The 16,658-nt window shown below is 48.2% G+C and overlaps 1 protein-coding gene across 1 annotated transcript in view; it reads left to right on the top strand.

The window, feature by feature from the left end:
• MDGA2 (MAM domain containing glycosylphosphatidylinositol anchor 2) overlaps nt 1-16,658 on the top strand; it is a 327,024-nt gene that overhangs the window by 92,094 nt on the left and 218,272 nt on the right. Inside the window, exon 2 of the mRNA XM_082761709.1 lies at nt 11,325-11,464. Within this exon, the coding sequence (XP_082617835.1) occupies nt 11,325-11,464 (140 nt within the window). The remainder of the gene's footprint in view (nt 1-11,324; nt 11,465-16,658) is intronic.

The raw sequence follows: 16,658 nt of genomic DNA, 5'->3' as shown, positions 1-16,658 counted from the left end.
TGTGAAGTGCTGTCCAGTTTGAAGCCCATTTGATGAAGCAGCAGCCTCAGAGGCTGCTATATCCTGTGCAGGGATGGCTGGGCTGGGAGGAGTGCCCTGGCTGGGCTTCTGCTGGGAGAGCAGCAGATACAAGGAACCACAAGGCTGAGGAAGCAGGGACTGATGGACTGAGATGTTGGGAATCCCCCAGTACCGGGAGAGCTTCAGTCAGAGCTTGGCCTTGGGGGACAAGCTGCTGCAAGCCGTGGTGCTTTAAACATCTGCTCCTTAATTCTTTGCAGCTCCTCCATGCAGGCTCGTGGTGGGTCTGACGGTCCTGAGCCGCTGTCAGCTGAGACAGAAAATGACAAGTGTCAAACAGCATCTGGGGAACTCGGCCCCTCTATTTCAAGCACTTCTCTGCATCTGTCCTTTGTGCCTGTGCAGCTGAAAGGAGGGAGGGAGAGTGGGTGCTCTCTCACTGCCCCTTGCCTGGGCTGGTGGTGTGCTTAGGCTGAAATTTGGAACCACGCTGCTCTGTGCTGTGAGGAGACAGGATTGTCCCTGGGCTGCCTGGAAAGGCTCCTGAGCAGTCAGAGCTTGGGGCTCCAGATTTTCTCCCTGCGAAGACAAGGCTCAGGGCTGGCAGGACCCCAGTGACGCTCGCCATGCCAGGGCCCCATGGGGGTGGGCATGCTTAGGGGAAATCACCTTGTCCAACCTGAAGGGATTGAAGTTGCTGTTACTGATGTGTTAAATGCTACGGGGGGGTGGTACTGAATGGGTGACCTGTGGGCACTGGGTGAACGCATTGGCCCTGAAGTGGCTGGTGGTGGTGGGTCTTTGGCCCAAGGGAGCTGTGCCTGGATGACTCGGTGTCCCCAGGCAGGTGACAGCCCTCTGTAGAGCTGCTGTGTGTTAAACATGCTTTTCCCCTCTTCTGTGCTTGTCTTCCAAGGAAACCCCAATACCATCACTGGAGTGCAGAAGGTGGAGGCTGTGAACTCTCGGTGACAAAATCTTGCTGAGGGCCATCACGCCGACGTGCCCATCTGCACTCCCTTCTCAGAGCTGTCACTAATTTTAAACACCCTTTGGAGATTGTTCAGCAGATGAGAACTGCAGCACATGGCTCACCTGATGGATTTCTCCTTGCCACATGCACGTTGTTTTCTCCCACCTGCTCCCATTTTGTGTCCCCCAGAAGCATTTTAATCCTGCTCCTGCTGTCAGGTTTTCTTACTTTGCCTTGGGGAAGCTCTGTCCCCTCTCTCAGGGAAACTGAAAGAGCATGTTGGTCAGGAATGAGGCTGTGCTTTGTTCCCTCCAGGAAAAGTATGTGCTGCTGCTTCTAGTCCCTTGAGCTCAGCCTGCTCCTGGGTAGGCAATCTGGCACCCAGCTCGTGCAGCTCCACAACGTAATGGGCATGGATCAGTTCAGAGCAAACAGAGCCTCACAACGAAGCACACAAGTGAAATAGAGCGTGAGGCAGCGGCTGCTAAGCTCTGTGTATGTGGATTTCCTGAAAATCGTTATTGTTATAAAAATACATGTTTTTGCTTAGTGTGTTATATCAGGGCTGCACTGAGCTGCACACACGACACGAGCATGCACAGAGCTCCGCTGTCTTTTTGCTGGCATTGAGGTGCTCCCTGGGCAAAGCAGAGATGGGCACTTTCTGTCCAATGAGAAGTTCTCAATGAGAAACATTTCCAGAAGTCCCACCAGCAGAAACTACCACTTGAGATGTCCCCTCCAGGCCATTTCAGGAGCTGGTGCCTTTGGTGGGGGTTGCTGATGGTCAGGTAGCACCGCAAGCTCCTGGGCTTGCTGCGCTCGGGCACTGGGGAGCTCCTGGAGCACAGGAGGTAATAGAAAAATGAGTCACTTTCTGGCCGCTTACACCATCTATATTTTTTTAAACCACATTCCTCTTTCCTTACTGAAGCTAAAAGGAATGACAGAAGTTGCAGTAGTGCCTAGAATATATAAAACCTGGTGTAATAGGTTTCTGGCTTTATATAATGGAACATATTCCTGTCATTCAGCTGTTACTCCTACACCCAGTGTTTCAAAACAAAGATGTGAAAGCTAGGTGTGAGACATTGAAGTACAGGAAACACCATTTTAATTTGAGAAGTCATATTTCTCCTCCTGAAAGGAGATGTGTTGTCTTGGTAGCTGCTGCTCGCTGGGACGGATTTGTGCTATCTCACAAGAAATGCAAATTGTTGTTTAAAAGCTGTTTACTCTTGCTTAGTGCTATAGAGTGGCATTTTTTTTTTTGTTTGCGTTCATGTTAAGGTTGTGTTTTCACATTCCTTTTTAATATTAAACTGTCTTTTCAGTCAGTGAAGCCCTTGCTGAGGCCCGCGGTACATTTAGGGGAACGTTCATCCTGACGGCAGGGCTGAGCCAAACCAGGACGGGCTCTCTTTGGGGAAACATGATCCCTGCTCTAGGCAGTCACATAGGGTTGGTGGCACCTGCAGCACATCCCTCTGGTTTGGGGATTCCGCAGAAGTATTTCTATTCCTTTTGCCTAGGTTGACTGCTCAAGCATTGCGCATGGCTTTTAGGGGAGGCAAGGGACCACGTTTGTCAGGGAGTGTAGAGATAGGACAAGGAGTAATGGTTTTAAATGAAAAGAGGGGAGATTTAGATTAGAAGTAAGGAAGAAATCCTTCCCTCTGAGGGCAGTGAGGCCTAGGCTGCCCCGAGGAGCCGTGGTTGCCCCATCCCAAGGCAGGCTGGCTGTATTCAGCTGGGCCCAGATGGATTGATGCCTCCCTCAGCCAGTCCTCCCGGGCTGTCCCTTCCCCACAGCTGGTTGAAGCACCCAGCAGCTCCCACACAATCCCCATCCCGTGTCTTTGAGGTCAAGCTGTGCTCCGTGCTATTGAAATCTTTCCATCCTTATCGCACCACCCACCTACCACTGGAGGAGTCCTGCCGGTGAGGTGCCCTGGCTGGACATGTGCTGGCTCGGCATTGCTCTGCCAAGTGCCGCTGCTGCCAAGCTGTTTGCTGGTGGCAAGCCAGGACGGGATGAGCTCCAGCCTGAGCTGGCTCCAGGGAACCCGGGGCTTGGAGCTCTTCCACCCGTGCTTGGAGGACCTGCTCCTGGAGGTCCGTACAGGCCCACGGAGGAGCCAGCGATTTTTGGGCTGCCAAGACTTAGCATTAAGTCAAAGCACAGACCTGGGGAAAGGCATTTTAATGTTCTTACTGGAAGCGAGCCCCAGCCTTGTTCTGCTCGGTTGTGCTCCATTGGTTCATCAGCAAATGGCCTGTTACAGATGGTCTGCGCTACGGACCTCGACACGGCTTTGAGCAGCACATTGTGAGTGTGTGGCACTGTGAGATTAATAGGTCCAGGCACCTCTGTGCCCCAGAGAGCACAGATCTTGCTTCCCTCACTGCTCTGGCTGCAGGGGAGGTGGGAGATGGAGGCTGGCTAATTCCCTGCTGGCCTGTACCAGCAGCAAATGAAGTTTGGGCTGATACAGCAGGGTAGGGGAGAGAACGTGGATGATGGGAGGAAGGTCCAGAGTTGACCTCCTTTGATCATTCTTGGTTCTTGGCAAGGTCTGGTGCCTGCCTAAAGCTCCAGCCTATGCTCCTGATCCCCTCCTGCCTGTAACTGCAGGAATTATCACAATCTCAGCTTAATGAAACTTCCAGTTTCCGAACTGGAATGCAGCCTTTGCCATGTTGGTGATATGGTTTAGTGGAGGACTGGTTACTGTTAGGTCAGAGGTTGGACTAGGCAATGTTGGAGGTCTCTTCCAACCTAAACGATTCTGTGATTCTGCGTTGTTTTGGGACCCGTGGTTATTTTCTGTAGCCCTATACACAGTGCAGTTTCTTTAGGACTCCATTTCTGTCGTGATGTTTCTCACAAACTGTCCTACCAGAGTTTTCCTGGTTAGAAAGACATTGCTGAAAGATGTTTCAAAGTATACAAATATAAGTATTCAGGATTCATCTTTAAGAGGTGATTTTTAATACATTTAATTATCATGTGTATGTACTATTCACGTTGGGTGAAGTCAACATATTGGTTGTTCTGAGTATGCAGCAATAAGTAAGACATGTTTACTGCTAGATGATAGTACTGTTGAAACAGGTCTGGCAATATCATCTGTTTTGTGATGCCAGGAACAACAAAGTGTTGCTTCAATTAAGCCTGTCACTTGCAGATCATTCTTTTTTTTTCTTATTTTGGAAGATTCATTGAACCCACCGCTTGAAATCTGTAGGTTGCAAACTGCTCAAGAAGCAACGCAGGGAGGAGGACTGAGTATAGGAAGGTTTCCCTCCACATTTGTCTTCTCGGTTCCCCCCAAATGAGTGCAGTCTTGGAGAGATGCCACTTTTGTGAACAAAGGATGGAGTCCACCTGGCATGGTGTGAGCTAACTGAGACGTGGTGGTGGTGTCCTCCTCTGAGCGTGCCGGAATAAGAGGCTGGGAAATAAGAGATAACAAATGCCAGAGGCCACTATTTTAACATAGAAAGAGTGGAATGTGATGTAGGAAAAGTGGCCATTGTGATGAGCTTTAATTGCCAGTTTAAGGGAGTCAAGCAGCAGTGAGAATTAGAAGGCAGCGTGTCTCGATGACATTTTATTTGCAGCCAGGACCCAGTTTGAAAACAAAACAACCCAAAGAAACTCCTCAGAAATCCAGTCTGGAAGCCCTGTGACAGTGGGATGCATTCTTAGCTCTGGCACTCAAGCAACTCAGTTTTTATTTCCAAGCTGAAGAGAGAGAGAGAGAGAGAGAGAGAGACTGCTGCCATGAGTACATCCCATGTGCAGCCTGGCTGAAGCAGAGCTGCCAGCGTTGTCCTCAGACTTGTGGGAGAAGAGTCTGGCAGGCAGGCTCCATGAAGCTCGGCAGCGTGGAGAAGAGCAGTCCAGCTGCTGGGATTGAATTAGCTGACCCCTCGAGGGGCGACAGAAGGAGCGAGAGGTCAGACAGGAGATGAGTTCCTGCAAGAGCGTGGAGGAAATTATTCTTAATTCTTTGCCTTCACAGAGACGCATGGTTGTGACCCCGTGGTAACCGCCACGAAGGCGGCACAGCCCGGTGCTCCTGCGGTGATGGTGCCATGGGGATGGCTGCCTGATGGCTCTGCTCAGCTAAAAGGAGGCAGAGTTACTGCAGGAGATGCGGAGACATCAGGAGAATCATTTTCTTCTCTGATATTCCAGGACAATCTGCAAAAATCATAAATAAATGTTTAGAGTCAAATAAGCGCTGGGCAAGAATTAGTTGTTGGATGGACAGAGCTCTATTATGCTTTTCAGGAATTATGCCCTTCTCTAAGCTTCACAGAAAGCTTGCATTAAAAGATTTTTTGCACAGAATGCTCTGTATTTGTGCTTCCATGATTAGCTGAAGGCTGAAGCAGCACCAGTGAGATGAAACCATCTGCTTTGGGGCTGCTGCAAGGCATGGAGAGCCTCAGTGCTACCGTTCATCCCAAATTTAAGTATCTCTGGCCCCAGTTACTTGCTGGTGAGCAGTTCCACTTCCCTAAACAGATTTGTTTGAGACCTTGTTGGAAAACAACAGTGAGAGAATTCGACTCTGAGCAACATCAGAACTCAGGTCCTTTAATCAGCAGCTCTTAATTATTTACTTCAGTCCTAGCAATGAGAAGTTCTTCATGATTTGTGGAACTTGCAGGATTACTTAAAATGTAATTAAAGATGATACATGTGAAAGAGGAAACCCATAATGATTCTGTTAGAAAAGTCTATTTATCACGACTAATCTGCTTTACCCCTTCCAGGAAAGTATTTATCCCAGTCCTACAGCAGGATCCAGGCAGCCACATCCCTGCGTGGGTGCAGAACTTGCTGGAGATCTGGGTGTGCTCCAGAGCTGGGATGTTTGATAATCAGTCTACGTGTTACGTGTGGAGGATGTCCTGCAGAGCATCAGGGCCAGCAGTAGTCCCCCAGTATGAGCTGCTGTTTTGTCAGCCCTGGCTGTGCCTGGGTGTAATTTGGTTATCCTGCCCATGGGTTTGCAGCGGTGCCTTGCATCATGAGCCTTTCCACGCAAAACCAATTAACAAGAAATTAACCAAGTGAAGTCTCCAGTGAATTTCATGCAGTTCTGCAGCATAATAAGGAGGAAATAATTTTTTATTTTTATTTTTAGAAAGAAGATTTAAAGTAACTGCAGATGTTCACAACTCTCAAAATTGAGTTTTCCAATACCCATATCAGCTCTTAATTTTGCTAATTGCAAATAAAATGACTGGGAATCTCAGTGGTATTACCATGATGAATGTACTGCCCTGTGGCAACAGTTCTCGTCAGTGCAGAGTCTGGAGTGTATTACCACAGGTAGCGTGGGACTTGACATGTCCTTTTCCAGCTGGAGGTTTGGTGATAGTCACTTGGCTGATAAGTTTATTATCGGACCAGCTTTTTTCTATTTTTAGGAAGTGTAGTACTCTTTGTGGGAAATGTTAGACACCTCACTTTTATTAAATAAATATTCAGGGCATCAACTGCATTCTTCATTTCGGGTCCCAGCTGAGATGAAGGCCAGGTACCTAATGCAGGAAGCCTTCTGCTAGAGGCTGCCTGCGTGGTGCTGCCCTGTGCGGGGCCGTGCTCCACTAAGGGGCATTTGAAATTGGCTGTGATGTTCCTGGTCTGCTCTGCATTGTGCTTAAAATATCGTTTCTTTAGTATTTTCTAATAGCTTTATGGCCACGTATCACCTGCAGTGCCCTTAGTAGAAAAGCAATAGCAGAGAGATGTTGATAGTTTGAAAAGATGTGCCTGTCAGTACAAAATACTTCCTACCCACCTTTATGCACATGGTAGCATCTGTCATGTGTGTCCTGTTGCTGAGCTGGCCCTGATCTGTCCTTGCTCATCAGGCTTGTAAGAGAAGGATGAAGCCCACTTTTTTTTTTTTTCTTCTCCTGGATTGGACTGTTTTTGCCATGTTGCTTGATATTTGCCCATATCTCTGCGACTTAAACCACATTTCCAAAGTTCAGGAAGCCTTCTTGATTGATAGCACTACCATCAGAAGGCTCTGAGCTAATTAAATCACCCTGCCGCTTCCCAACACTACTGTCACAGACTGACCTAATTTTGACACTACAAAGCTTATCAGCAGACTATCTATTGAGTTAGGGGAACCATAATGCTGTTTCTAGGAGCAGATTTTTTTTCCCCTTACAACTCATTACAGTGCTGTTTATTGTTCCTCCTGGTGGGCAAGTATTAAAAACTTATGGTCTCTGCCATATGGTCTCTGTCTGTTGGTATCTGTTTCTGCAACACTGGCTATGCTCTGGATGGGGATAAGGCCATAGTAATTCTCCAGACATGAATACGGGCTAAGATCTCTGTCTCCTTTAAAGCTTTCTTTCCTATGTAACATGATTTGGAATCATAATAATTTGTTGCACCCCATGAGCAAGCATGCTCTGCTGTGCTGCTCGTGGCCACGAGCTGCCTGAGGCCACCTGAAGCTGGCAGTGCCCCGCTTTGTGCTGGGCATGTGCAGGGACAAACTCCTGCAGGGGTCTCTGCCGTGTCTTTGTTGCTCTTGGTCTGGTGCGTGCATGTAGATCCAGGATAACTCACCAAAACATGGAGGTGCCTGGGAGCATGTGAAAAAGGAGGAGGAGAAAGGCTTCGCTTTCTGCTTATTGCTGAAAGACCGGGAAGGAAAGGAGCACAGGGAGCCTGGAGGGAAATGTATCCTCAAGAGTGGGAAAGCAAACGATGCAAAGTGAACGAAGGCAAGCAGACCCAGAGCCCTCTGGATCAGTGTTCAGCCACCACTGGTGGGCTCCCAGAGACCCCCAGCTTCCAGCAAAGCAGCAATTTGGGGCCTCCCTGAGACAGTGCCAAAATGTCTCATGAATTCACCTCACCACAGGGGATGGTCCCGTTTCATGCTGGTGAGGTCTGAGATTAAAACAATATTTTCCAATATGTGCCGCGATAATCATTTATTAATAAAATTCCAGCAGTTGAGCTTCTCCAGGAAATTATTGAAAATTTTGTGATTAAGGTCGGGAGAGGTGCTAGCACATTGAACAAAAAGGTGGGCGGGGGCACTGCGGTCATCCGAGGTCTCTTATTTGCGCCACAGCTACACAAATGTGCTTCCAGGCACGAAGCATCTCCTTTCTGAGCATTTTGCTAGCTCTCACTTTTTATTTGCTTGGTTAGAAAAACTCTTTTCTACTTGCCAACACTTATTCAGAAAATAAATTTTATTCTGCATGTTTCAGGTGAAAGTTGGCTGAGCCAACATTTCTCACAGCACCTGCTTTGTCCTTTTTTATTATTATTATATTAAATGTATCTAGAAACCTGCGTATGAATTCAACTTTGGGAGTTTCTAATTTTGTCTTCACAGAAATTTTATGACACTTTTTTTTTTTTTTTTTCCTGGTTCTTTACTGTCTGGGGAACCTGTTGCAAGTTGAAACCAAATTGCTTGTGTAGGCGTGTAAGTGTGTGCAGGAGACGGAGAGGGGGAAGAAATTGAAATCACTGGAAAAGAGCAGCCACTAATGGGGACCTACCCAACATCAATGTATAATGAGACATGGAGAAAGGTCAGATTGGCACCATTTTTCATTTGGAAGAAGAACTCTCTTGTTGCCACACAACTTATTTTCAGGAAAAGGAAGGGGATGTTCTTGGTTTGGTCGTTCAGCTTCTCCTTCCCACCTCCCGCTCGGCTCTGCGTCGTGCGCACGTAGCACCAGGACAGCGGCGTGATGGATTCCTCCGTGCAATATTTACTGTGTATAATCACAAGACAAATTCTCCTAAAATGCCACAAACAAAATAAATGCCAAGTATATATTACTTTAATGTCTCATCTGGTATTAAATCCTTGGAGGCATATTTCAGAAGCAGCTGTAATGAATATTCCCGTGGCAGAGAGGAAGGTGACATTTCACAGCGGCGCAGTGTGTTCTGAACCATAGGACATTAAAACTTAAAGAAGTACGAATATTTTTGATTTTTCCTTTATTCATTTGATCTCTTCTTAAAGAAAGGTATCCTTTTGCTATAGTCATACCCAGGGGGATATTTTTGGGGGGTCTATATTGCCTTCCCAATGCATATGGATATCCTAATGGATATGGAGCAGTGGCACAGACACTAAAACGAAGGATGCTCCAAATGTAATTTGAAGTAATATAAATATAATATGAATTAAAATGTAATATTAATGTAATATGAATTTAAAAGGCAGCAGGATGTTGGCATAATGTTGCTGACTCTTCTAATTTTATCACAAGTCTCATGATCTGTGCTGAACCTTGTTTTACCTTTCTGCTCATGGCTCTGCTTCCACGTTTCAGTATTTTACGATTTTTGTTGTGGGAGATAGTAAAAGCCCCCGGTGTGGACCACGGCTGTGTTGTGCCATGGCTGTGTGTTGCAGGACGAGGAGGATGTTCCACGTCCCGGGGCATGGGATGCAGCTGGTGCTGGCTCTGCAGTAGGCTCTGAAGCACAATCCCTCGTTACAACTGCTCGAGGCACGTGGAGTGGGAGCAGCTCTCCTGGCACAGGGAAAACTGCCAACTGCTGGGCATCAGTGCTGCTGCTCTATCTAGGAAAATAAATTTAGACTCAGAAAAGTATTTTAAGGTCAGAGAATGGCACATGGGACTGAGCAGAGGGAGGCTCTAACGTCTGGTGGGTGACCAGGAGCAGGGGGAAGCTTTCTGCTCCCATGCTGGCTGAGCTCTGCGGTCCCCCCAGGCTGGGTCTGTGCTGGTCTGCAGCCTTCTGGAGCTGTCGCCATGTGCCCATGGACTGGGGAGCACAGCCGCGGAGTGGGAAGCACCCGTCCATTGCCTGCAAAAACTCTTCTGCTTGTGCCTGTGCTCTGCAGGGAGGACAGGTTACGGAAATGCCGAAAAGGTTAGCCTAGGCCAAGCTACCGAAAAATGATCTAACTGAGGTAGACTGAGATGGACGGGAGCAATGTGAGGTAGCTGCGAATATCAGGCTTAGTCATAATGGCCTGAAATGTTCTGGAGTTGACCTGACACTGTGTTGTTCAGCATCCTTGGCCCGAGTCTCGTTTTCCTCAGCTTCTGGAGAGCAAGGGTCAGAGATTGGAGTTATCAGCAGTCTTGCATCAAGCCTAGGTGGGATTATGCCAACGGGGGTTTGGTGGGATGCCAGAGCGATGCATCCCCGGGGTCCCATATGTGCCTGCCGTGGGTGTCAGGGACCACATGCGGAGTTTGTACCCAGTGGTGGGGGTTGCAAGGGGCACAGTGGTGGAGATGTGTATGTGGTCGGTCTGCCAAGGGGTTGAACAGGGCCAGGAACGTGGGTGGAAAAGCACACAGTTGGTTTTCATGGCAGGAGCATGCAGCTGGTGTATGGGCACTGGGGAGAAGCCCTGCCACTGATGGCTTGTGGCATCATCGTTCTGGGTTGGTGCTTGCTCTGCTCTCTGGCTTTCCGTGGGTGACTCCAGGGTTTGGTTAGGGCACCAGCGTTTGTCCACCTTTACCAAGCAGGAGCAGCACACAGGCGAGGAGAGAGTGAAATGCCGGGCCTTCAAAACTTTGCAGAATTATAATTTCTCTCTTCTGCTGCTTAGAATTTGTCATTTCATTTGGCAGCAGGGCTGTAACAGGAACTCAGCTTTCTTCTATTGATCCACACTCTGAAAAATATTAAAATTGGGGGTTTCATGTTTCAGAAATAAAGATTATCGTACAACCAGGAGATATCCTTGGGAAAAATGCTAAAACTGAGCTGTAGTTTGTACACGTGGTGTTAGGAACAGCATTGCTGTATTCGTACGTGTACAACTTGTAAACCATCATAACTTGCTGTAGTTTGGCCCAAGTTTACAAGAAAATTAAAGTAAGGGTTCTGCTAAACTTAAACTCCAGGCCCTGATCCCTCTGACAGCCTCCGGATTTCAGGGTTGACTTAGAAAAGCAGCAGCACCAGCCCCACCGCTTCTCCTGCTTAACGTTAATGGTTTAATTAAGGCATCTCATTTGCATAATGAGCGTGGTAATACATTTAGAAAGATCTATAATAAAAAGAACAATAACGGAGAGCTCTTTTGGAAACCGAAACAAAAATAGCCCAAGTGCAAATGAGCTCGTGCAGGCTTCGCCCAGGGGATCGCAGGGTGTTAATAAAACCCTGGCAGCCTCCTCCTCCTCTGTGCTGAGGGTGCTCAGCTCCCACATGGAGGTCCTGGCCAAGCCTCTGCTTCATGGTGAGGGTGCTGGGCTCCAGCCTGGTCCCAGGGGCTGGCGGTGCTCACCTGCTTTCTCTCTCTGGGTCTTGCAGCCCCCCCCACCGTGCGCATCGTGCACTCGGGCCTGGCGTGCAACATCGAGGAGGAGCGCTACTCGGAGCGGGTCTACACCATCCGCGAGGGCGAGACGCTGGAGCTGACCTGCCTGGTCACGGGCCATCCTCGGCCACAGGTGAGCCCCCGCTGCCGGTCCCTGCCTGTCCCGGAACCTACCTCACCCGCAGCTCGGTGCTAGGCTGGAGCAGGGCTCGTCCGGGTTGTGGGTTGGGTGTTGGGGGGCTGCAGAAGAAGCATCAGCAGTTAGAAAAGGTTATAGCTTTTTTTTAGTTTTATTAATATCTGGGAATGTGCTAAAAACCCAGCAAACTGAAGGTAGATGGTGTGCACCAGAGCAAAGGGCTGGAGCTGGGGGGACCTTGCCGTGCACCTGCATCATGGCCATCATCTGAACCACGACACTGTGGTCCTGCAGAAAATGGAGGTTAAACAGAAAGCAACCACCTTTTCCCAGGGCTTGCTCTGTTTTAAAGCATCAATTTCAAAGCTAGAGAGTCTGGTCAGCCTGTGGCACAGCTGCCTGGTGTCCCCCCATCACCACCACCCCCTTTGCCCTTTTGTGGAACCTTGTGGGGTTATTTTATGTGAGGACCCTGTGCAAATATAATGTTTAATTCACTCCTGCTAAACTTTTTTGTGTTTCCATCTTTTCCTTCAGTCTTTTCCATGAGCCAAGCCTGCTCTCTGCTCCCTTTTCTGCTGTGCCTTCTCATTGTGCTCTGCTTCTGAGCAAGCTCCTGAGATCTGAGGGTTCACTGGTATTGACTAGGATAACCAAGTTTCATGGTGAACATATTTGTATGAGATTTGAACACCTTGCAAGGGTTTTCTATGTGCACTAGCAAATTAAACATCTCTGTTGCAACCCAAAGGACGGGGACATTGAGCCCCAGCAGCTGGGAAGTGCTGTTAGCTGGGGGGGAGTTGGGGAAGGGGAATCCTCCAGAGACAAGTGATGTTGCTCCAGGCAGGAGGGATGTGCTGATCCTCTGCCACGTGCTCCATAGCCATTTCCAAGTTAACAAGAAGATTTAAAATTAAAGAGGAAGATCTCCATCACCACAGCCAATAACAGTTCTTGCAGAAGTGGGACCAGGCACTTCCTTACAAAACAAAAGTTTTATACAGAACATTTTTGCAGCACCTCACTTCCTTAACAACCCTCTGCCTTGAGGGGGTGGTTATGGTTGGGGAGCGAGGTGCTGCTCGGCGTGGGGAGGATGGAATCTGCCCAGGCTGATGGGCTGCTGCAGCCCCCTCTGAAACATTTGGCTTCCAGTGCCTTTGAGCTTTGTTGGATTCCCTCAGCCTGCCCAAACTTCTCTTATCCGGGCCCACTTAACTTCTTTTTTAGATGCGAAACAGGGGCTTTTCCATGGAGATAAACAGCACACTTATGCACAGGCAGAAAAGACCAGAATGAAGGTAAATTGATATTCTAAGTGTGCTTCCTTGGAGAATGTTTTTTTCCCAGAGCATCTCCCCCAGCAAGGTTCCCCGGCAGCTGTAGTGTGGCACCTCGCGGAGCGGCAGACACCGACGGCCCCTCTCCATCCACCCTGCAGGCCACAGGTGGCTTCAAAGTGAGCAGGGCCCTTATCTGGCAGTAAATGCTTTGGACCAGCCATGAAAGGTGCTGGCTTAAGCACTAACAAAGCTTATGATGATGCTGCATAAAAAAAAAAAAAAAAAAAAAAAAAAAAAAGTTATACACCCAAAGCTTCTTATCAAGAAAGCAACCACATGGCTGCTTTTTCATAAAATCTCTATTTTCTCATCTGGGATTCAGGATAGAAAATTGATTTCTCTTCATTTTACCTGTTTATAGATTTTCTTTGTCATCCAGCACCTCGGCCAGCTCTCTTGCGCTAACTTTCGTGTTAGACCTCTCTAAGACTTGCAATATTTTTTTTCAGATTAATTGCCTGAGAGCAGGGGGATAGTTTTGGTAGTCTCAGATGGGTGATTCCGCAGCAAAATACAGGAGGCTTGGCAGGGCTGCGTCTGAACATTAGCCTTTTTATCACCTTCCTATTAAATTTCCATTCAATTTTAGTGCTCCAGAAAGTAACAACAACAACAAAAAAGGCTGAGGCTCTATTGTTTCTGTGCAGTGCTGTGTTTAAACTTTGGCACGCACCTTTATGGGAGCTGTAGCCCCTTGGATTCCCTTGGACTCCTTTCCCATAAAATCTGCCGGCTCTTAAACAAGGCCGTGATGAATCTCCCCAGTGTTTGTGTTGCTTTTGTCAATGGGGCTACTGGGGAAACGCACCGATCGAGTTCAGGCAGGAGATGGGGATGGATGTAAAATCAGCAGGCTGGAGCTCGCTGTTTCCAGCTGCCATAAAACTCCTCTTACCTGTCAATAATTACTCCCGGGTATTTTAAATACAGCCAGCGTAAGGTATTTTGTTATACTGCTTGTTGAATACATCCTGCTTTATGGGCCTGGATCTTCAGGGGAGCTCTGCAGAGTCTCCTTTGTGACCGAGAGGCAGCGGCTGGCTGGGAGGGATGGTGAAACATTTATTCTGAAGCAGTGCTCTTTTCTTTCAGCAGAATCGGTGTGGGAAGCTTGACAAGATATTGTTTGATTATCGTGTTCAGGCAGCCTTCAATATGAGATGGGCTTTGAGGGGCAGTATTTGGCAGTATGATCCCTGGTCTCCCTTCCATCCACATTGTAAGGTGGTTGCCAGCATTTCCAGTACTCAGTTGCTTTCTTTTTAACTGACTTTTGCACAGAAGGTTGTCATATTTGCTTTGCAAATTGGGTAGAAATTATTTTCAAAATAAGTTATATTTTTATTTCATCAGACCCTAGGAAATGAGATAATAAAACAGGTAATAATGTGTCTATTTTAGGAATGCTCTTCAACTTGCATGTGTTTCTCAAACTTTTTCACTTATTATTGGCAAACCCAGAAACTCATTTATTTTAAGTGCTGTTAGTAAGCAACTCTGGGCCAGGCATTTGTAAAATCCCCCACCAGTTTTCTACTCCTGTCTGGCTATTGCTGTGAATGACTATTAAACCCTCATGTGAATAGTAAATAAGGATTAAAAAAGTTGTTATAAAGGAGCCTGAAGCAAACCTCAGTGCACCAGCAGGCTCCTTAGCCCAGCCTTGCCTCTTGGGCCCAGGGTGGGAGCACGGAGCTACTCCACACCCCCTTGGATCACAGGATGCTTCTCATCACTGTCAGCAAAGGGGAGAAAAAAAACAGATGCTTCTCAGGGAAAATCTGGGCTGAGGAGGGAAGTGTCCTGAAGCAAGATGCTCTCAGTTGCTTTCAGCTGGTTCCTACAAGCAGCAGAGGCAGTGAGGCTGCACAGGATCGCTGCTGGAGGAGACGTGGCAACACAAACACAGTAAGTGGAGAAGTTGAGCTGGATAACCTGGTGCTGGAAGAGGAGGCTGGGAGGAAGACCAAAGTTATGCAAAGGTGCTTGAAAGCTCAACTGTCATGGACTTGGCTCCCCATTGCTGGGGGCGTCTGCCCAGCAGCTGTGCCCGTGCCATCTGGGCTTGGTCTTGTACATGTTCATGGGCCCTACAAAGCAAAAACTAGCTGGTATGGGGACAGGAGAAGAGAAAGCAAGTGAAGGGGTAAGGGTGCTTGAGGTGAGATGATTGGTTCATGGAGGAAAGCTTATGTCCATCCTGGATACCCACTGGGTCCTTGAGGTTACTCCTGGTGGAGGGGTCTTGTCTGAGGTTCCTTCAGGACCATCCCTGCATACATGTGCACCGTGTGCAGTACCACTGCTCGTACTGTCTCAACGCCATCACTTTTACCAGATCATTTGGACTGATTAATTGCCATCACCTGCTTTGCTCTTTTCCACCACACACTTAACAAAAGACATTTTTTTCTTGTTACTGGAGCCAATTAGCTGTATTCACCTTCTTTCCCGATCCTGAGCTCACAGTAGGTCTCCACGACTGCTGAGAGGCAGATTAAAAGCCAAGTGCCGAATGGTTAGAAGAGGAAAATATGTGAACTTTCCTGCTCTGGGTCCCCTAAGGCCTCAGCCAGATAACAGGACTGCAAGTGCCAGACCTGGTGATGGGCTGGAGAAGATGCCAGCACTATTGGGTGGATTTTCTCAATAAGCTGAGCTTGGGAGAGGTTCAGCAGGACCCAGCCCTCTGCCTGGCTGTAGAGGACTTCAGGCCCGTCTGGTTTTCCTTCCCACTGTGTTGCAGGTCCCCCTGGATAAAAGAAGAGGGAAGAAGAGTCTCAGAAGGCTGTGGATGTGGTGGCCGATGACCATCCAAGTCATCCAGGGGCTGGGAGGAGCACCCCTATTTCTCCCCTTTGTGTCAGTGCTCCTGTAGGCTTTACTGGAGTGCATGTTTACTCCTTTTGTCTTTCCAGGCGTTGCTTTTACCTTTCCAACCCACTGATGTTGTTCTGTAGCAGGCTGGCAGCTTGTGTGTGCCTCTGGCAGTGATGTGCCCTGTGCTGGGGGGCAGTGCCACTGCCCTGGGGGCTGTAACCCACACGTCGTGCCTGCTGTGCCTGCCCAGTGAGCACACAGAACCCACACGAAGGTTTCTGAGGACCTTTTTGGAAGACCTTGTGAAAATCTGCCTTCAGTTTGCGCTGGTTTCCTACCTGCAGCATCCTCCATACAGGTAGTTACAGGCAGGTGGAGACTGGGAGAGGTGCACAGTGCTGGAGGCACCAGGGGAAACAGTTCTGTAATTTGGTTACATTGCTTTGGGTCTCATCAGTATCAACAAGACCACTGGAGAGAATAATAGGGGGATGCAGTCAGCACTGCAGAGGGAGGGAATTACAGACACTTGTGCACAGTGATTCCCCAAAATGTCACCTGGCTCCTGTCACCCCGACAGCTCTGAGCACCCCAGCACTCGGTGCATGCCCACTGGTTGTCTGCGCCGTGACTGCCCGGCGTTTGGTGCTTTGCTGCTAGTCACAACCCACAGCATTCTTATACACAGTGCTCATTACTTCATCTATTAAACGCACCATTAGTTGCCATAGAAACTAATTTTTCTTGATTAAGTTTTTAAAATGCCAGCAGCCACGCTCAGGTGAGGCTAATGGTGGGTGGGCAAATGCAGCTATTTTGTCATCAATTACTGCTTTCAGGGTAGTACCCAGACAAGTGTTTTTTAATATATTTTTATTATTATTATTATTATTTAAACAGAATTCTGCAATTCCCTTCCTGTTTGGGAAGTGGGCTGTGAGTGATGGGGCTGCATGTCAGTGGGCTTTATGGGGCTGTTCCTGTGTGCTGCAAGGCGAGGAGCCGTAGCTGATCCCCCTGGC

Source organism: Aythya marila, assembly GCF_965140915.1.
Source record: "Aythya marila genome assembly, chromosome: 5".
NCBI lineage: Eukaryota > Metazoa > Chordata > Aves > Anseriformes > Anatidae > Aythya > Aythya marila.
Note: the sequence above shows the minus strand (reverse complement) of the source record. Positions and strands in the feature narration are given on the sequence as shown.